Below are 21,479 nucleotides of genomic sequence, written 5' to 3'. Positions count from 1 at the left end.
CAGTCCAATAAGGATCCTCACATATCTCGAGCTGTTCTGAGACGGCCAATAAAAACTCCTTCAGTTTCATGCAAGTGCTTTCTCCTAAGATGTGTGGTGAATGAGATAATCCTGTACTAAGCAACACCACTGACTCTAAACTATTAGCAGTATGATGCATACATTGCCAGCAATCCAGGGCCACTACTGCTAAAACAGAATAAAGATTTAGAGAGAATATCCTATAAAGAGTGAAGAACCTTGACTAAGAGCTCCTTGAGGACCCAGAACACTCAAAGACAGAGGTCTACAAAAAATATTTCTGAAGGAAAAAAAAGACTTTGCTTCTTTGATACTGGGGAATATATACTTCTCACTACCAAAGCTCTGGTCAATGCTTATATTTAAGTCACAGTTTTAAAAAAATCGCTCAAAATCCCATGCTTCCGTGATATTTGTACATAATCCAAAACCCTGTATGGTGGTATTCCTCATTGGTACTTAGAACACACATGAAGGATGTCTTGATAAACTAAGTATCTTCCTATTTGAAATGCAGTGACATAATTTACCAAGTTGGTGCTAGTCAACAAATAGGGACTGAATTTGATTCAAAGAGAATCACAGAGCAGGAGGACGAAACAATGAATATTCTGAAAAAAAGAAACTCATGCCCTTTTATTCTACCTGAGTTAAAAAAATGAGTCACATCGAGTTCATGGGAATTGTAATAAATGACTACTCAAGCAGATCATAAGATCAGTACTATGAACACACTGAGATCATATACAACTAGTGCTAGTTTAGTTTTAAATCTTTAAAACCTCAAAACACACCTTTTTATTTCTTTTAGCACACAAAATAATTTACTCATAAAAGTAACATCCATTTACAGAAATCTAGTGATTTTTTTTTTTAATTTAAAAATAAATAGCACTGTTTTACAATTCTGATTTTACAGAGAAAACTTTTTGGCACATAATGTTCTATCAAAATGGAAAGTTGCATCACTTTGCTTTGCTTTTCACAACAGAAATAGGCATTCATGCTATCAGCCTTGGGAAATCAATTTGGTGACAAGAAAAATTTGCTGGAAAACAGCATCATTGGAAAAATGGGATCTGGTGCCATCTATTGAGTGACAATGGTAATGGGACTTGGGTATTAGCCATCAAGTTAGGTAACACATTACAATTGTAGCTACATGCAACTCAACATGTACACGTGGTCAAGGCCCAAAAGTTACATGCAAAAATGAAAACAACTGCTGTATTAGGATTGAGGAATGGATGGGTGTTTTTTTCCCCTCTAAATGCCATCCTACCTTTAAAAAAAAAAAAGAAATCGGGTAGGTAAAAATGATTGCTGAACCTCAGGAATACTGAAGAGGGAAGACTTTGGTAAATTAAGCAAATGAAAAGTTCCATGATTAAGAAGGACTCAGGTAGGTTCTCTTACTCGTGGAGAAGCTGGTGGAAGGCAGTTGAGTCTTTGGGTATTTATGGTAGGTCAGAATTAAGGATTTATCTTTTTTTCTTTTTTAAAGATTTTATTTATTTGACAGAGAGAGACACAGCAAGAGAGGGAACACAAGCAGGGGGAGTGGGAGAGGGAGAAGCAGGCTTCCTGCGGAGCAGGGAGCCTGATGTGGGACTCGATCCCAGAACCCTGGGATCATGACCTGAGCCGAAGGCAGACGCTTAACGACTGAGCCACCCAGGCACCCTCTTTTTTCCATTTACACTAAAAGCTGGTTTATTTGACGAAATTATCAACCCAGACTGCCAATAAAGTGGCACTTAGGAACTATAATGATAATCAATGCCCATACTGATAATCTGGAGGCACCAAAAACCCTGCAGGGCTTTTCAGATTAGCAAAGAAAATTTTTGCTAGTTGACTTTACTCAAATAGACCTCCTCCACTCCAACAATGTGAGAATATGCAGCAACAGCTGGGCCACAACCCTGACAGTCTTGGAAAGGTAGATTTTCTGATTTTCATGGACTGGCAAGTTTATTTTTTTGGTAGTAGCTTTTGAGAATGTTACTTTCTTATACAGCTAGGTACCCTGAGTACTAAGAGCATGCCTAAGACATGTTTATGGTTGTTCTTTCCTTCATAATACTTCTCATAATCCATAATTTGTTTCTCAGCTGTCCCCTAAGAGGGCAGGGGACCTGTCTATTCTGTTCATTACCATACACCCAGCACTTAATTATGTTTGGCACATGTAAGTGCTCAATAAATGTCGGTTGAGTGAATAAATGAATGAATTTTGTATAGTCCAATTGACGTAGGAGGAAAAGAGGAAAAAAACCAACCCTTACAAAATGAAGAAGACAATGATGGAAAGGAAGAAAAATAAGCAACAATCAATTGTGGGGGGTAGACTTGATGTCAAAAAAATTGTCATCTTTTGACAACTGATGATATCTGTTTTGAGATTCAAAACACCTGAAAGATTTTAACTTAAAGTTAATATAAAAACAAAGTCTTTTCTGGAAGACTCATTTACAAATAAGTTAATGAAAACCCTAAAAAAAAAAAAAAAAAAAGATGTAATAGGAGCCTAGTGTTCTGTTGTTTCAAGATGGAGAACATTCTGCTAAGTACACCAGCTGTATGTCTACAGCTCCATAGAGGGAGCGTAGCACATTGAGGACTTTTTCTTGAATGGTGTCAACTTGCTCAGAAGGACAGTAATCATCCAGACTTGACCTGGAACCAAGAAGAGAAAGAGAAAGGAAAATACATGTAAATAAGATGAGATCATACTGTGCAGTGAAGAAAAATCTGCATTTGTTGATTTCAATATAAAATCGAAATGAAGGTATGTTGAATTTTGGAATAGTAACGGTTGAAAGCTACTAAATGTTTACTCTATGTCAGGTGCATTACATTATGTTCTTTAATCTTCTCAGCAACTCTATGAAATACATACATTTAGGACCCCTTTAAAAGGAATCTGAAACAGAGAAAATTACCCTGCATAGGTCACCCAGCTGCTAAGTGCTGGTGATGGGATTCAAAATGACACAACATGTCTTCAAAGCCTCAGTGCTTAATCATTAGATTGCTGTTTCCCTGGAAGGGAGATACTGGAAATACTGGGGGTTATTATCTTAGTGACTGGGCATCTTTCTCATTCTTTTATTATGGGCACAGTAGGGCTAGAAATTATAAGAGTAGAGGCTTTCCAACTGATAAAAGGTGTCCACTTCTAAAAACTATCTGTTAACTATAGAAGTACGTAGGATCATCCAAAATGACCAACTGATAAAAGGTGTCCACTTCTAAAAACGATCTGTTAACTATAGAAGTACGTAGGATCATCCAAAATGAAATGTGGAGATGTGCTGGTTTTGGGATTAGTTTCCCAGGGGGTATTTTTTTTTTTTAAGACTTTTATTTATTTATTTATTTGACAGAGAGAGAGAGACAGCGAGAGAGGGAACACAAGCAGGGTGAGTGGGAGAGGGAGAAGCAGGCTTCCCGCGGAGCAGGGAGCCCGATGCGGGGCTCGATCCCAGGACCCTGGGATCATGACCTGAGCCGAAGGCAGATGCTTAACGACTGAGCCACCCAGGCGCCCCTCCCAGGTGGTATTAAGGAGAAAAGAGCAAAGTGGGATGGGGCAGGAACCTGTATTTTGGGGAGTCTTTCCACAATCACCAACTACAACCTCAGTTACCAAGCAGTTACAATGTCACTGACAATTACAGCTGGATTAAGATCTGAAATGATTTCATCACTGTCTCCTGGTTCTGGACTGGGGTGAGGAAAGCCATTTAGATGTGGGATTGGAAATCTTTATAGAAGGAAATGGATTTAGTTATCTAGCTTAGTCCTTGTCACAAGTATTTCAGACCTAAAGACATAATTTGTAAGACTTCTGATAAACTCAGTCCATTCTCTGGTGATCAGGTTATTTTTGAGACTTGATGTAAACAACACACAATAAATGAGACAGAGCAATTTAAAATTATTAAATACTGTCTAATATATACATATGGATAAAGACCTAGTTTGAGAAAATATCATATATAAAAGTTTAATTTATAAGCCTTAATAAATAAGGAGTACTTTGATGCTTTCAAAAAGATTTCTGGCTTCTTTAAAACACTGTTAGAGTAGTTCTTGAGGGAAGCTACCCCCAAGAGGGAGTTTTGGAAACCTGTAGGTACATTTTTGATTGTCACAATGACAAGGGGCTAAGGCAAGAGGGCAGGGCTGCCAGAATGCTTGCAATATGCAGGACAGACCTGCAATATGAATGTAAATATAAATACTTGTCCCGTGTCCTATATACTTTCCAAAGTCCACAGAATACTCACATAAGTGAAAAAACCTGTTTTTAATTCTTGAGCCTAGAATTTCTCTTCTACATATGAACAAAGTATTTTTGAAAATGGATTAAATATGAACTAAATTTACCAGGAATGCAGCTACTCTGTATAGTGAGACAAGACTGGACTTTTAAGTTCAGAACTTTACCAAGAGGTTGGTAGGACGAGAAAAATCCATGTCACTATGGCAGTGCTGTTCATGGTATTTGGCCAATACATCACATGAGTATCTGTCTGCACTTGTAACTTTACATTTAGTGACTCTGTAAAGATGCTAGTTTTGTGTGGCTTTAAAAAATTTTTTTTTAAAAGACTTTATTATTTGAGAGAGAGAGAGAGCGCGCACGCATGCGCACAAGTGAGAGGGAAGGGCAGAGGGAGAGGGAGAAGCAGATTCCCTTCTGAGCAGGGAGCCCAACACAGGGCTTGATCCAAGGACCCCGAGATCACCACCCGAGCCGAAGGCAGACGCTTAACGACTGAGCCACCCAGGCACCCCTTGTGTGGCATTTTAATACATATTACTTTATCAGTTACTTTCATTTCTTTTATGTTACAATGATTTTTGTGTATGTATACATATATAAACATATATTTAAATTATGTGTACAGGTAGGTTATTGCTATTAACTAAATGTTTGTGTCCTTCCAAAATCCTTATGTTGAATCTAATTCCCAATGTGATCATATTTGGAGGTGATTAAGTCATGAGGGTGGACTCCTCATGAATGAGATTAATGCCACTATGAAAGAGACCCCAGAGAGCTCCTTCACGCCTTCTACCATGTGAGGTTATAGGGAGAAGATTGCGGTCTGTAAACCAGGAAGTAGGTCTTCACCACACTGAATCTGTGAGTGACTGCCTCTTGAATTACCCAGCCTCCAGGACTGTGAGGAGTGAACTTCTGGTGTTTATAAGCCACATGGTCTATGGTATTCTGTTATTGCAGCCTGAATGAACTAAGACAATTATATTATCTATATATTATGTATAATATTTCTATATACTTAAACTATGTATGTATGTAGGTTAGATTATCTATGAATTTCATTTCAGGATGGTAAAAGGACATTAAAAAATATTTGTCATAAAGTATTAAATATTAAAGTATTAACCTCACAGTTCCATATAAAACCAGCCGAAAGATTAACACAGAAAAGTTTTATTAAATTGTTGTAACTTTCAGTGGGAATGCAAGCTGGTGCAGCCACTCTGGAAAACAGTATGGAGGTTCCTCAAAAAGTTGAAAATAGAGCTACCATACGATCCAGCAATTGCACTACTGGGTATTTACCCCAAAGATACAAATGTAGGGATCCGAAGGGGTATGTGCACCCTGATGTTTATAGCAGCAATGTCCACAATAGCCAAACTGTGGAAAGAGCCAAGATGTCCATCGACAGATGAATGGATAAAGAAGATGTGGTATATATATACAATGGAATATTATGCAGCCATCAAAAAGAATGAAATCTTGCCATTTGCAACGACGTGGATGGAACTGGAGCGTATTATGCTGAGCGAAATAAGTCAAACAGAGAAAGACATGTATCATATGACCGCACTGATATGAGGAATTCTTAATCTCAGGACACAAACTGAGGGTTACTGGAGTGGTGGGGGGTGGGAGGGATGGGGTGGCTGGGTGATAAACATTGGGGAGGGTATGTGCTATGATAAGCACTGTGAAGTGTACAAGACTGTTGAATCACAGATCTGTACCTCTGAAGCAAATAATACATTATATGTTAAAAAAGGAAGAAGAAGAAGAAGAAGAAGAAAGAGGAAGAAGAAGAAGAAGAAAAAGAAGAAGAAGAAGAAGAAGAAGATGATGATGAGAGCAGGAGGGGAAGAATGAAGGGGGTGGAAATGAGAGGGGGAGACGAACCATGAGACACTATGGACTCTGAAAAACAAACTGAGGGTTCTAGAGGGGAGGGGGGTGGGAGGATGGGTTAGCCTGGTGATGGGTATTGAAGAGGGCACGTTCTGCATGGAGCACTGGGTGTTATATGCAAACAATGAATCATGGAACACTACATCAAAAACTAATGATGTAATGTATGGTGATTAACATAACATAATAAAAAAAATTGTTGTAACTTTCAGCACATTATTCTCAAATCTGAAACATGGCAGCAGCTAAATAGCCTTTGGAGACACATAAATGAGAATTCTTGTGTTCATCTGAATAGTATCACCAACTTCAAAGATAAGACAATAAGAACTGTATGTTGTTTGCCAACCATTACTAAGAGGAAAGAGAAAATACAACATCTGAATTTTGAGTAGGTGAAAAATTGATTAGAATTACTGTAATAGTAATCATTAGATTCATCTATTGAGACTGTATTAATTTCCTATGGCTGCTATAACAAATTACCACAAACTCAGTGGCTTAAAGCAACACAAAGTTATTACAGAGTCCTACAATCAAGATGCTAGCAGGGCTGTCTTCTTCTCTAGGTTCTAGGGAAGAATCTGTTTCCCTGTCTTTTCAGCTTCTAGAGGCTGCCTGCATTCCTTTGCTTGTGGCCCTATCCTCCATCTTCAAAGCCAGCAGCCTAGCATCTTTCAATTTCTGATTCTGACCCTCTTGTCCTCCTTTTATAAGGACCACTGGGAGCACACTGGCCCACTGGATAATCCAGGCTAATCTCCTCATTTCAAGATCCTTGAGTTAATTACACCTGCAAAGTCTCTTTTCCTATACAAGAAACATATACACAGGTTCTGGAGATTAGGATGTGAATATCTTTGGTGGGCCATTATTCAGGCTACCACACTTACCTCGCAATTGTCACAAGAGTAGGTTTTGGTAAATTTTTCAGTAAATAATACACAGACTGAATAAGATACTCAATTTCTTGTTCTGTGCTGATATGGTGAGGAAGTTCTGAGTAATCACAGGTTAGACCAGCCTGGTGAACCTGAAAATAAGAAAATTAAAAATTACACTGTTAAGTCTTCATTGTTTCTAGAAGATTCTTTAACCATTAATGTCCTTGCTGACAAATCTTGTAATATTGTTGTGGACTGGGATTGTTTTCTTCCTTAGTAATTTCTGTGCTACAGAAGTTCTCTATTCTTTAAAGTTTTGGAAGAACTGGCCCGTACAGCTGTTTGGGCCTGATGTCTTTTATAGGAATAATTCTTTTAACTACTTTTTAATTTTGTAATTATGAATTCAGTTTCTGTCTTTGAGTCTATTTTGATAATTCCTATTTTCTAGCAAATTATCCATTTCACCTAGATTCTAAAAGCGGATATAAAACTATACATATTCTCATCTTACCTCTTCTTTCAACATATATATATATTTTTTAGACACATGCATCTAATCTAGTACTATGTTCAAAGCTTCAGGAGGATATAAGGGAAAGTCTTTCTCCTGTTACCAGTTTCTTATGTATCCTTTATATGTACAATCACATACTACTGACATCTATAGATGTGTTTTAAATGTAAATGACTGGTGTTCCAGTCTTAGCACTCAACTATGCCTGAAAGTTAGAAGTGGCTCAAGGGCTAACATTTTACATCCTCTGAAGTTTTGAAAAATGGAACTCAGTATGTCACTGTTTTGCCTAGTGTATACGAGTGCAAAGCATGGGAAAAAACCCCCATTAATCTATTTTATTGAAGGCTCTGGATACATATCAAAATTTTAACTAGGAACAATCAATGTAGGAAAATGACAGAATGTGCATGTTCTTTTCTTTTTTTTTTTTCTTTAAAGATTTTATTTATTTATTTGACATAGAGAGAGAGAGAACAAGCTGGCAGAGAGGCAGGCAGAGGGAGAGGGAGAAGCAGGCTCCCCGCTGAGCAGGGAGCCCGATGCGAGACTCGATTCCAGGACCCTGGGATCATGACCTGAGCCGAAGGCTGGCTGAGCCACCCAGGCGCCCCTGTGCATGTTCTTTTCTACTGAAAGGATTGAAACACTTAGTGGTCTAATCCTGCAGCTATAGGCACATCATATTTGGTTCCATAATCTGCAATCAAGCCCATTCCATCCCTTCCTTCTTTCAGCAATATCCAAAACCCCATCTACCACTGGAAAATCCTGATGTAATGTAACATTTACAGCAGACCTGCATGAAGACACATTCAACAGTGTCATGCAAGCTGAAGCATTTTAAAATCCTAAGTATCTTCCAACTCTATCATTCTTAAAAATTGCCATTAAAAAAAAAAGTGGGTTTTGGACTAGCTCCAATTTAACCAAAATATTCTTTCGTATTTTTTTATTCTCATAAAGTTGGCATTAAATCAGTACATAAACTTCATTTCAAATAAGGAGGTCTGATTGTATTCCACAACTAAAGAAAACACTAGATCAAAAACACAATTTATTGAAGTCAAAGAAGCACCAGGAGTAAAAGAAGACTTGCAGGTCTCAGTTTTGGCACAAAATCTAAAAAGACACTTGAACTTCAAATGGGAAAATTTATGCTTCAAAAACTGTGCAATGATATAAAAATAAAAGCAATTATCATTGAAGGTATCCACTTTTACCATAGCTTTCAGATCACTGTTGGCAAACAAAGTCAGTGATAGAGCTGATACAGTTGAGATGCACTTGCCAGAGCACCTTCTTTTGTCTTTCTCTTGGTTTTTACAATCAGGAAAGTCTTCAGAGAGAGGAAAGAAAGAAGGAGGAAGGGACTATGAAAATGAATTAATAAATAAGGGACAACTTTAAAAACTGTATACTTTCTTTTCTCTGGCAAGAAGAGATCTGACCATAAACAAAATAAAAACATACACAGCACTTTTGCTTCATACATAAAATTGGGAAAAGCTTATTTTTTCTGGAAAACTTTTCTAGTATTCTGACTTCTAAAAAGTTATGTATTTTTTCAGGTCTTCTCATTTTAAGAAAATAATTCATTTACACTTTCCTGGAACACAAAAGAAAACCACTTTAACAAAAAGTACTTTTTCTACTCAGAAAAATGCCTTTCTATATACTTTAATATAAAGTATTTACCATTTCATAGTCTGGTACTTCCATCCGTTTTTTCAAACTCTGTACAAGTGGAATTAGTGATTCCATTCTGGAAAAAAGTCACCCTTCAATTAAACATCACACCACCTCAACTACAATTATAGAAGCAAATGATCTATTACACTTAAAATTTACCTTTAACAATATGTTTCACATGATGTTTGAGAAATGAAAGATAAAGATATTCAAATATCATCTTAAAATATTAAGAAATAGATGTTCCCTGTTTTTTCTTACCTACAAGATTACAGATTGTGTTAAAATTTGAAAATTAGCACTCAAGAAACTGAGATTTTCCTCTTCTTTAAAAATGGAAGCTCTACTGTGACTTTAAAAATTATTTTCATCAGCAAGAAAACTAAGTGCCTTTAGCACACAGTGATGAAAAAAGATAGTTTCCCAAAAGTTAAAAAAATTTCAGAACATATTTGACATACACAATTACAATTGGAAAAGTTCTATACCATTTGGTATACTAACTATAGTGCCTTTAAGTGATTTAATTTAGGTGGAACTCTTTGGAAGCCATGATTAATTAATTAATGGTTCTAGTATTTTGCCTCCCCCACCAATATCTACTCATCTGGTGGGAGGGGAAAAAAGAAAGAAAAAGGGAGGCATGGAGGCCTATCTATCCACTCATCCTGTTACTTCTTTCTTTTTATTAAAAACACTTGCTGGGCTTCTGGACCCTAATCACCTACCTCCTCTACTTCTTAATAGTGAAGACTCCTTCATGCTGAGGATCTGGCCCTTCAGGGGCATGGGAAGTTTGGGGAGACTTTTCTTGCTTGTCTCACCCACTTTTCCTTTGTGCTATTCTTTTTTCCCCCAATTCCAGCCACACTCTGGACTCTCTTCTGTTGTAGCCTCATTGTTTCTTCAAGTCTGTGAGAGAACCCCCTGCAGGTGATGAAGAGTTAACCAGGCACGCTCACAGGCACAGTGAGTTTCAGTGAAAGGTGGCCCCGTCTATGGGCCAGATCGGGACCCCAAGGTTTTCATGCTGTTTTAAGTTTTAAGCTTGGCTTGAGACATCACAGAACCACAAAATAATAGGTACTCTTCAGTATTTCTAGAAAGAATCATATCCCATGAGTTATTTCTACATCTCCCTTTTCCATCATAATTTCAAAAAGGAGGGAATCGTTTTTCGAATTAGCACTCTATGCTGAAGAGGAAAAGCATGAACTGATGTTAAAGTGCCTGGTCAATATTTACTGATGTGATAAATATAATACCATGGTTTTCCTTAGTGATAATAAAGTTTTATATTTATATTTCAGGGATGTTTTTCAATATTTTATTTTTAAACAAAAATTACACTGAATATTTTGAATAGGTAATATACACACATAGCAAAAGATGTTTCTCTCTTACAACTTCATCTTTTAGCCATAGAATTCCTCTCCCCAGAGGCAATCTCAATTCCAGTTTCTTCTGTATTCTTCTAGATACCTGATGAATTATCTTAAATAACTATGACATAACAAGTCTTAGTGGCTCAAAGTACTACTATTCTAACTCTCTAATTTATGTTGCTATCTTATGACTGATTTCTTATATTTACACTGTGGAGAATAATCTCAGTTTGTGGAAGACCAATTTGAAAATAAGCTACTTCTGGTTTCCTATGCTCATGTGGACAAAAAAGTTTGTGTCTGATGGTTCTATTTTAGTTTTCTGGCCTTTTGAGTTTATATGATTTAAAGAATTATTTCAGAGACTTAACATCACTAATCATCAGGGAAATGTAAACCAAAACCACAGTGAGAAATGACCTCACACCAGTCACAATGGCTAGAATCAAAGAACAAGAAATAAGAAGTGTTGATGAGGATGTGGAGAAAAGGGAGCTTTGGTGTACTGCTGGTAAAAATGTAAACTGGTGCAGCCACTGGGAAAACAGTATGGAAGTTCCACAAAAATTAAAAATAGAAATACCATATGATCCAGTAATTTCACTGCTGGGTATCTGCCCAAAGAAAACAAAAACACCAATTTGAAAAGATATATGCATGCCTATCTTTACTACAGCATTATTTACAAAAGTCAAGATATGGAAGCAACCCAAGTGTCCACTGACAGATGAATGGATAAAGAAGGTGTAGTGTGTATATACAATGGAATATTACCCAGTCATAAAAAAGAATGCAATCTTGGCATTCATGACAACATGGATGGACCTAGAGATTATTATGCTAAACAAAGTAAGTCATATAACTACCACATGATTTCACTTGTGTATGGAGTCTAAAAATCAGAACAGATGACAAAAAAAACAGAAACAGGCTCATAAATACAAAGAACTGATGGCTGCCAGAGCGGGTGGGGAGATAGGTGAAAAAAGTGAAGGGGATTAAGAGGTCCAAACTTCCAGTCATAAAATAAATAAGTTGCGGGAATAAAAACTAAAGCATAGGGAATGTAGTCAGTGATATCATAAAAACATTGTATAGTGACAGATGGTAACTACATTTACTGTGGTGAGCACTGTGTAATGTACAGAATATCAATTCATTATGTTGTACACCTGAGACTAATAGAATATAGTATGTCAACTACACTGCACTAGAAAAAAAATAGAATTAGTTTAGGGAAAAGTAACTATACTATTTACGTCAACGTTCTTTCAAACTTGCTTTAATACTAAAGGCACTCTTCACCCCACCCTGTAAAATGACAGATGATCACGCCAAAAGAACTTTTCTCTCCATGTTTTCAAGGTAATGTTAATGCTGAGACAATCGGCCCAATAGAGGACCTGATGAAGAATCCAGCTTTCAAATCCTGCTCCCTCATGCCATGGGCAGCTTGAGCTTCTACTCATAGTTGGGCTATCCTTAAAGGGAGGCAAGTTTTCACATCATAATTTACTTGTCTAGTCATTTACTTTTTTACTGATAGGTTAATTTTTTTTCTTATTCTACTTAGAATGGGGGCTGTCTTACCAATCTTTAATCTTCCCTAAGACCTAGCACCACATCTTATATATCACAGAGGCAGTCACTGCACAACAATTAAGCACATATCCACTTACTATGTGATTTTGAGCAACTTAAACCTCTGTGCCTTAGTTTCCTCATGTATAAAATGAACATAATAACAATGAAGCCATCAGATTGTTGTAGGGAATAAATGAGATAAATGCAAAAGAAAAATCTTAGAATTGGGCACATATAAAACACTCAGTAAAGGCTAACCATTGTTAGTAAATTTGTGTTGGCACTTAACACTGATTATTAAAAAGTAATTTATCTAGCAAATTTAACAATATATCTAGGACTAAAATAGAGTTGGGGAAAAAATGTTTCAAGGTCTTACCCAGGGTTGGAAGCCCATTTCTGTACAGTTTCTTCATCATCACCATCACATAAATCAGCAAAAGCAGCTTCTAAATCTTCTAACTGATGAATTCGAGTATCAACACAATCTACCAAATCTTCCTTTAAACACATTGAAAAGCCAAGATTATAATTATTCTTTGAAAAAATAAGTGAAATCCCATTGCAATGAAAATAGCAGTTCAATTAGTTAAAACCATGACTTCTTAAGTACTAACCATGGGCTTCCCCAATAAACACACAAATTTTGGTTAGATGTTTGAGAGCACTCTAATGAGCTATAAGATATTATTAGATATGTGATAAATAGACAAAACCCAAAAGAAACAAATGAAGGATACCTCTGTCAGGTTGGTACCAGGTTTTTTAAACTGGTACAACTCTTGTAAGATTTTGTACTCTTCCTGGAAAACAAAACAAAAATCCATATACTAGGAAAAAAACCAAATTTTTTCTCAATGATATGCTTTAAGTAAAAAATGGCTATGATATAAGGAGAATATCTTAGATAATCCTTTAAAGATTAGTCTGTGAAAATCAGGGAAAATGTATAACTCAGATGTTGTTGTAAACATTGTCATTGCTTTAGGGAACTCTATCCGACAAGAATGTATGAAAATTAGCTATGGAAAAAGACTTGATATGAAAGATTTGTAATAATATTCTACATTCTAAATGGATACATCCAAGGATCTAAACAGATTTTAGCTATGTATAGGAAATATACATGTCTTTAATAGCAACAACAAAAACTCTCCATGTTCACTTTGCAGCCCTTTCCCTAGCCACTGAAGAGAACTCAGAAGTTCAAAGGCAATACTGGGGGCAGATACAATGAAGAATGAGATGCCTTCTAAGCACAGACTTTGCAGGAGAATGTCTCTCCTTTAGCATGCTAAATAGCCCCATTAGAGGTGGGTATATCTGGTCCCAATAATCCCTTTTAGGAGTATGGGAAGAGTTTATATGCAAGAGCTGAAGTTCATTAAGCACAATGTTGTGCCACTACCCTCATCATAATAATCCTATGCATTGCGTTTGATTATTTTGATGTTATACTTGAAGAAACTGTGGGTCAGAAAGGTTACGTAACTTTCCCAAGATCATACAGCTAATAAGCAGTAGAAGTAACAAACAGAACTTAACTTGCTCTGGACTTCTGCACATGCTCTTTAAAAAAAAGGATACAAAAATCTCCACTTCCCAGGTTTCCTAATAGCACTGGAAAAGGAGTAACTGCCATTAGGTTCCTTGTATAACTTTGTAGTAATTTTCATTAAAAATATTTGATGAGTATATTTGTAAAATAAATTCCTAAAGTCAGTTTCTTCAGCTTTCAGATATGCCTATTCAAGTTTTCTAAATAGTTCTAAGGTCATTTCATGATTCTAAGAACTTATGGTTATAACCACTGGCTCCATGTACAAGAGCAGGAAGAAATAGCAATTTTTCTCCCTTATTTGCAACTTGGGAGAGTACTCTAGGTCCCCCATTCTTGTTTCAGATTACACTAAATCCTCAAATCTTACCTATTTTTTAATCAATACCTATTTAGAGGTCTTTGATAAATCACAATGGCTTCCGATACATATGTGAATTAGGATCATAAAGTGCAACATCATTCTAATCCAACACTGAATTTAGGTAGAAAAAAGTTAATTTGAATCCCAAAAAGAATAGACTTGGAACAGCCTCCCAAATCTTAAAGTAAGCAGTTACTGTGTCATAAAATGCACCCAGGAATGCTCACTTGGAGCATGAATTTATTGGTTTCTTAAATGTCCCATCTCAGATCTGTGCATGCTAATACTGTCTGGCTTTCTGCATTTAAGATCTGATGAGGTACCCTAAGGATCACAGGCCTGAATCATTAGCTATAAATAGTACATGTGTAATCAGGCATCTCATGGTCCAGTGGAAAATTTGTCACACAGCACTTTATATATGTAGAATATCTCTGGAAAGATACACCAAGAAACTGGCCATGATGTTTGTTTCTGAGGTAACAAACTGAGGGAATGGGAATGGGGTGAGAAAGTGACATTCTTTAATGCATACGCTTTCTTGTACCATGGGATTTTAGTTTTTTCAACTACCCACATACATATTACCCCAATTAATAAATACGAAATAATAAATACTATCTAGAGCAGGGATCAGCAACCCACAACCTACAACTTGTTTTTGTATGGCCCTTGAGTTAAGAAAGGTACGTACATAATTCAATTTAAAAAATAGGTGCGTATGATTTAAAAAGGTTTAACAACAACAAGGAACAATGTGTGATAGAAATCATTTGGGACCCCCAATAAAGTAATTATATCTGGCTGTTTGCAGAAAGTTTGCTGATCCCTGATCTAGAGAAATGTCATACAATTCTCAAGATCTACATTTCAAAAATACCACATTTACCTGAGTGAACATTTCTTTGAAGGGATTCTTGACTGAAAAGAAATCCAAGTCAATATCTAAAATAAATGCATCCCCTTTCTTCAAAATTTCCAGAATCTCCCCAGTGCTGATTGTAGTCTGACATTCTTGGCTTTCAGAAGAACATGAACATGGTTGCTCTAGGCAAGTTTGGTCCCTCCTCTGTGTCACTGTGTCCTTTTCCAGTCCTTCTGAATAAGAGTCACACTTAGTAGAGGCAGTGTTTTCTGCGTCTTCCAGTGCTAGCTTTGGCTTCTTAGCAGAAGACACTGCATCATTTTCTTCTTGATTGTTACAGGGTTTATAAGGTTTTACCATAATTACATCCAATTGTAAAGGTTTTTGGTTCTCTAGCTGGTCTTCAGTTACATAAAGACCATCACTTAGAAAGTAATGATCTGTACTTGTAACCCTGGATTAGAGGAAAAAAACGATTTTAAAGACAAATGGACAAATTAGCTGACATTTCATATAGCATTTCCGAAGCACTGCAGAAATGTAACAAAGAACATATTTAACAAAAACTAAGAGTTCTCTCTACTTTCGTTAATTCCTGTTTTTCTACAGAAATAGTTTTCCCCCTAGTTTTAGCTGTGCACATAACTGCCCGAAGGAGACTGGACTTCATAGCTGATCTCGCAGCGAGGTGTGGCTATTTGACTAAGTCCTGGACTAAGGCTGTGAGTGGAAGAGAAGCATATATAACCTTGCTCCCCTCTACCTGCTGACTGGTGCATGAACATGCAATTGGCAAGCCCACCCTGGGCTATGAGGACAAAGGCAATGCTCCGGAGATGAAGCAAAAAGATAAAAGGAAATGGGGTTTCCAAACCTGTAAACTGCCACATAGGCCCTGGACTGTGTGTGGTAAACTCTAATAAAAGAAAGAAAGAAATGATCCTCTTTCAGCTAGTGTTCTGAATCACTCTCATACCAGCAGCAACTTCATCCAAATAATCACTTAAGAGAAAAATTACATCTGGAAATAATTTCTCTTAACAAAAGCTCCCTCTGATGTGTTTCAAAGCTTTGCCAAACTCTGTATAACCGTAATATTTTAATATGGAAAACAACCTCAAAATATCTTATATACATGCAGAATGCATTTTACAAGTTACAGATTTCTGATTTTGGACATATCAGTATGTTCTTAGCTTTTCAACTATATTATGCCTTAGCAAGTACTTGGAATAGCAAAACTAAATGCTTCTTCCAGAGTCGGGCTCTATCCAACTAAAATAATGGTTAATATTTATTTCCTACTCACCTTCCTCCAGCTATACAGCCTTAAATTTAAAAAGCTATTAATTTTCCAAAATAAGACTAATGACATAATACAGCTAATATCCAGGCTTATTATAAATTGTGCCATCCAAAGAATGACAAAGGCTGTATCCCCCAACCTAAATTCGTATTCTTCTTTAATAAAGGACTCTTCACTTTGTTCATATCTGTATAAACACATGCATCTCAGACTGCATACCTGAGTGTGTGTCTCTTCTGTAAACTTTTACTTGCAGGATTAAGTAAAATCACCAGATAATCAAATTTTTCCTAATATTGTTATTATACATTGAGTTTCAAATGTCTGTTTCAGATTACTCAAAATTATCTGATTTTGCAGAAGCCTGTTAGAGGTCAACTTAGGTCTACTCACTGAAGTACTAAATAAAAGCACTATCATTCTCTCACATATACCAGTATTATATATAATATTTATTCTATGTGGAGTCCTATTTATTTAGTATAACATCCTCAATAAATATAATTTTCATGGATACACAACAAAGTTATTTGTGCAATTGATAAGAACACACAACAAAAACTAACAGTATCATTAAGGATAAATCAGAAATAAAAAGTATCACTTTCAATGAGAAAGACTGTATTTCATTTTCAATGTACTACCATTTTATTCCATTCTCCTTCACCTTTGAGAAAGTTATGGTTTCACTGCTTAAAACATTCATCCCATCACAAAAGAATGTAGAAAGTCAAGAACACGATGATATTTGTAAAGATAATTACAGTATTGCAATATCATAAAACATCGGTTAAAGAGCTTATATAACAAAACCAGCTGCACATGTAACTCAAGTCAAAGAATGCTGTTAACTTAATTTAGATTAATTATCTAAAGCTAATCATATTACTAAAACTAAAACCCCAAATCTACTTTTTAGTCATTGGATTTACCAAAAAAAAAATCTGAAATGAGGTAATTTTGCTTTTTCACTACTAATTGTTAAATTCAGCAGACAATAATTAGATTGTAAGGAGATAGTAAAATGCATCATTAGATAAATAGATAAGGTACTTCATTTAATGGAATTAGTCATCAATGGAACCAGAATTCCAGAAGATGAAGATCCTATTATTCAAAACCAACGTGACCAGCAACAAAATATAAATGGTATGTGAAGAAGGTCAAGGGACTTGAAAACTTGTTCCTGGTGTTTTGAGAACTCTTTAAAAGAGCTGAGGCTTAATCTGAGCCCATCTGCATGTAGACAACTTATGAGTTATTATGGGGATTCAAAATAAGATAAAAGAAGCATTCATTCCCTCTTATACTCATAAATATGAGGAAATTACCTGATTGTTGTGGTAGAAGTGTCTCTGCCCACTAAAAAGTGATGTTGGCCCTCTCTGATTTGCTGAGCCCATGTGGGATGAAGCCACAGCACATGAGAAAAATGGCCAGCATAAACTGCAGGCATAATCCAATTCTCAATACTTAATTCTCTGAAAAAGAAATAGAAAGCATGGAAACTACTAGTGAGTGGCTTTTCCCCAATGTAATTTCACCCAGAACAAGAGTTTAACAATTTTCCTGATGGCATTAAGGCATCATTTCCCCTTTTCATTGTATTGACATTTGCACTGATGGTGCAAAACAATGGTGGGTTGGTATCCTAAGACTAATCAAGGCGATGGCACCAACTCTACTCGTAGTCACTGTATTCTTCACTACCAAGCACCACTGCCCCCTCCCAAAGCCAGTTTCATGTAAAAAGGTCCTTCATAATTTTATTAAACCTTGATCCTGAGTATACATTTTAAATATTCTGGGTGGCAAAATGAGAAATGCACAAAAAGTACTCCTGCTACATACTTTGAAGTACAACGGTTGTCTCAAGGAAAAACACTTGTGATTCAATTGAAAGCTGAACACCATTTTTCTTGAAAGAAAGACTGATCAACATACAATGGTTATTCAGACTTGAATCTGAATTGTTGGATTCTACATTCGAACTAAGCTTTAAAAAACCACTACTTGTTAGTTTTGGTATGCTACTGAATATTCATAATTATCTGAAAAGGCTATGAAAATACTCTTTCTAAATTTTCTTCATTTACTTCCACCAAAACAACATATGGCAACAGACTGAATGTGGAAGCAGATATGAGAATCTAGCTGTCTCCTATAAAGACAAATATCAAAGAGATGTGCAAAAACTTAAAACATTGTTACTCTTCTTACTATATTTTTTGCTTTAGAAAATATATTTTTCATAAAAATATATTTATGCTAACATATTGAAGTCTATTTTGAAATGAATTAATATTTTAAACATTTCTCAGTTTTAATTTCAAATATGGTAAATGTGAATAGATATAACTCACACTTAGAAAAATGCTCAGTAATTTTTAAGGGTGTACAGGAATTCTCAGACTAAAAAGTTTAAGAATTATTACTCTATGACTAACTATACAACCTGCATACTTGTTTCATAATTCTTTTCAATTTCTAAAATATAAAACCTCTAAATATAAAAGAGAGTAACAACAATGGTAGAGCTACCACATTTCTTTAGAAATTAGTTCTCTAAAATGGGGTTCTGGAAAAGGTCAACTGAAAGAAACGTAGTAGGCTAAAGTTAATTCATGCTAGCATCTATCTTTTAATTTTATATTATAAAGAAAAATTACTGCTATGTATGTAATTTTTTACATTGTATGACTAGGCTACATCCTAACAAATGCATACATAATGAGACAGTGGCAGAATTTCAGAGAACTTTATTACAGAAGAGAGTCTAGTAAGTCTTTATTTAGAAATATATTATATATGACCCTTCTAGGGGAAAGTAGTACAAATTTAGAGGTTGGAAGGACTCAATACTGGAAGGAAGGATATACAAATTAAAGATGTGTTGCCTATACAACCATTGAACAACGTGTTTAAAACACATTTTCTTGCGCCTTAGTATCCAGACTTTTAAAGGGGAGAGGATGGGAGAACTGGCTTAGGTAACTTCTAAAGTCTCTTCTACTTCTAAGATTCTATATTCTAAAGCTGAGGTTGGCAAACATTGGCTAAGCCGCTTGTTTTTGTAAATAAAGTTTTACTGGAACATAGCCACAGCCATTTGTTACACAACGTCCATGGTTGCTTTCCTACTATAAGGGCAGAGATAAGTAGTTGCAACAGAGACCATACAGTGAGCAAACTTAAGACACTTACTATCTGGCTCTTGAAGAAAAAGTCTGTCAACACTTGCTCTAAATAAAATAAAAAAGGCAAACAAAACAAAAACAAAACTCATGAGCTCAGCAAAGTCTATTTCCCTTGTTTATCATGTACTGCAAATTGTATTTCAAACACATAAAAGATCATTAAGAGGGATGCCTGGCTGGCTCAGTTGGTGGAGCATGTGGCTCTTGATCTCAGGGTCTTGAGTTTGAGCCCCACATCGGGGGCAGAGTCTACTTTAAAAAAAAATCATTAACAAAAACCACGTATTACCCGAAAAGTGTTTCCTTGTCAAACACTGTGTCAGCTGGCATATTCACCGGAATGAGGAGGTCTGGATGTGAATCAAAATGCACAAAACTTATGTTACTGGCAGGAAGATGCTTTGAGCCAATGGCCCGGTATATATAAGGCAGGACCTGTAAAAAACACAGGCACACATTCAGAATTAGCACTGCAATCATGAGCATATGCTCAGCTGCAGCCTGAAAAACAATGCTTAACATAACTACACATAATTTGAAGCACTCCGAGTTGCTAAAAAGTAGGAAAATACAAAATTTGTTCACTGTAGATGGGTTTAGATAGCGTTCCCAAGCTTTATTTTTTCCTCAGAAGTTCCAGCTTGCACCTCCAAAGGCTTTAATGGGCGTCTCTTGCTGCCATCTTGCCCCATCACAAACTCAGAAAATAATGTGGGTAAACAGGCAAGGATTGGCCCTCAGGAAAACACTGGTAGTTAATACACATTCTGGCATAAGGATGTGTTCAAGCTACCTTGGGTCTTCTGGCCTTTTCCATACCTTAGGATGATGGAGCTAGGCTAGGCGGTCTCTAAGGTTCCTGTCCTGTTACAGTCCCTGTAGTTCTAGGTTTAATACTGAATTTGAAAGCACCGCTTAACCCGCCCTTGTGCTTCTTTCTCAGGCCCATACACACTATCTCTAGGTCCTGGGAAACTCAACTTCCTTTCTCCACCCATAAATCCGGAATCATCCTCTCCCCCTTTCATAACTAGAGATCTTCCAAGGCCTATTAATTAAAAAAAAGAAAAAAAAAAAGTCTCGAATCCACGGGCCTCCCTTCCAGAAGACTAGATTAAGGCACCGTTTTAGCTACTCCAAAGTAGCACTGCCATAAAAATAGGAAATATCGTTCGTGTTTATAAAAGCAGGGCTCGCTGTAAAAAGATTTCTGTACACGCTAAGCACACAATACCAACAGCCCTGAGTGCTACGATGACAGTCCCTATACCACAGACGGCAGCCCACATTCTTTACAAAAAGCTTCCCACCTACACACAGCCGTGCCGTGATGGAGACGCCGGGGAAAGCTGGAAGCCTGCGTCATCCTGCAGGTTAGGGACACGGGGCTCTGCAGTGAGAAAGCTCAGGTTCGAATCCCGACGCCGCCAGTTGTTGGTGTGGGATTCTGGGCAAACCGTGAAAGGTTAAATGAGTTGCCCAACGCATAGTAAGCGATTCAATAAACGTCAGCGCCTAGTCTCCCAAGTTAGTCGTTTCGGTGCTTTTCCCCACAGCAATGGAACTCGCGCGGATAACAAATTCTGCTTATCTCTGGCCTTCAATGCGGAGGCTCCGCAACCTCCTTGGCCCTCGCGCGATATTGCCCCAGGATCAAGCAGCCGTCGGCTCACCTCCTGGTGATCCTCCACGACCCACACTGGGAGCTTGGGGTAGCGCCGGAGGCGACCGCGCTCTCCCACAGAGTCGCCCATGCTTTTCCCGCGCGGCAGCATCCCAGCGAGCCGCAGTCGCGAGGCTAGGACCCCGGAACGCCGGAGCTGCAGCCCCACAGCCCCTCCCGGGTGGAAACGCGCGCTCACCCGGTTGCGGTTTCTCATTGGAAGATGTAGAGGGCAGGG

At 37.0% G+C, this 21,479-nt stretch overlaps 1 protein-coding gene across 2 annotated transcripts; it reads right to left on the bottom strand.

Annotated features, from left to right (window-relative positions):
- Positions 1–628: 628 nt before the first annotated feature.
- On the bottom strand, positions 629–21,435 carry C2H5orf22 (chromosome 2 C5orf22 homolog). Of its 2 annotated transcripts, none has more exons than XM_036074233.2 (9): positions 21,252–21,435; positions 19,868–20,013; positions 17,713–17,862; positions 15,100–15,529; positions 13,029–13,091; positions 12,668–12,789; positions 9,326–9,392; positions 7,120–7,259; positions 629–2,700 (listed from the first exon to the last, which is right to left on the bottom strand). In XM_036074233.2, exons 1-9 carry the CDS (start codon positions 21,351–21,353, stop codon positions 2,568–2,570), a joined length of 1,353 nt encoding a protein of 450 aa, XP_035930126.2. In that variant the 5' UTR covers positions 21,354–21,435; the 3' UTR covers positions 629–2,567. The 2 variants fall into 2 exon arrangements, 1 of the variants encoding a protein (XP_035930126.2); XR_013445501.1 differs by lacking the exon at positions 629–2,700 and adding an exon at positions 10,048–10,246 and having other exon boundaries at positions 7,188–7,259.
- Between the last annotated feature and the right edge of the window lie 44 nt (positions 21,436–21,479).

Source organism: Halichoerus grypus, chromosome 2 (assembly GCF_964656455.1).
Source record: "Halichoerus grypus chromosome 2, mHalGry1.hap1.1, whole genome shotgun sequence".
In the NCBI taxonomy this organism is placed as follows: Eukaryota; Metazoa; Chordata; class Mammalia; order Carnivora; family Phocidae; genus Halichoerus; species Halichoerus grypus.
Note: the sequence above shows the minus strand (reverse complement) of the source record. Positions and strands in the feature narration are given on the sequence as shown.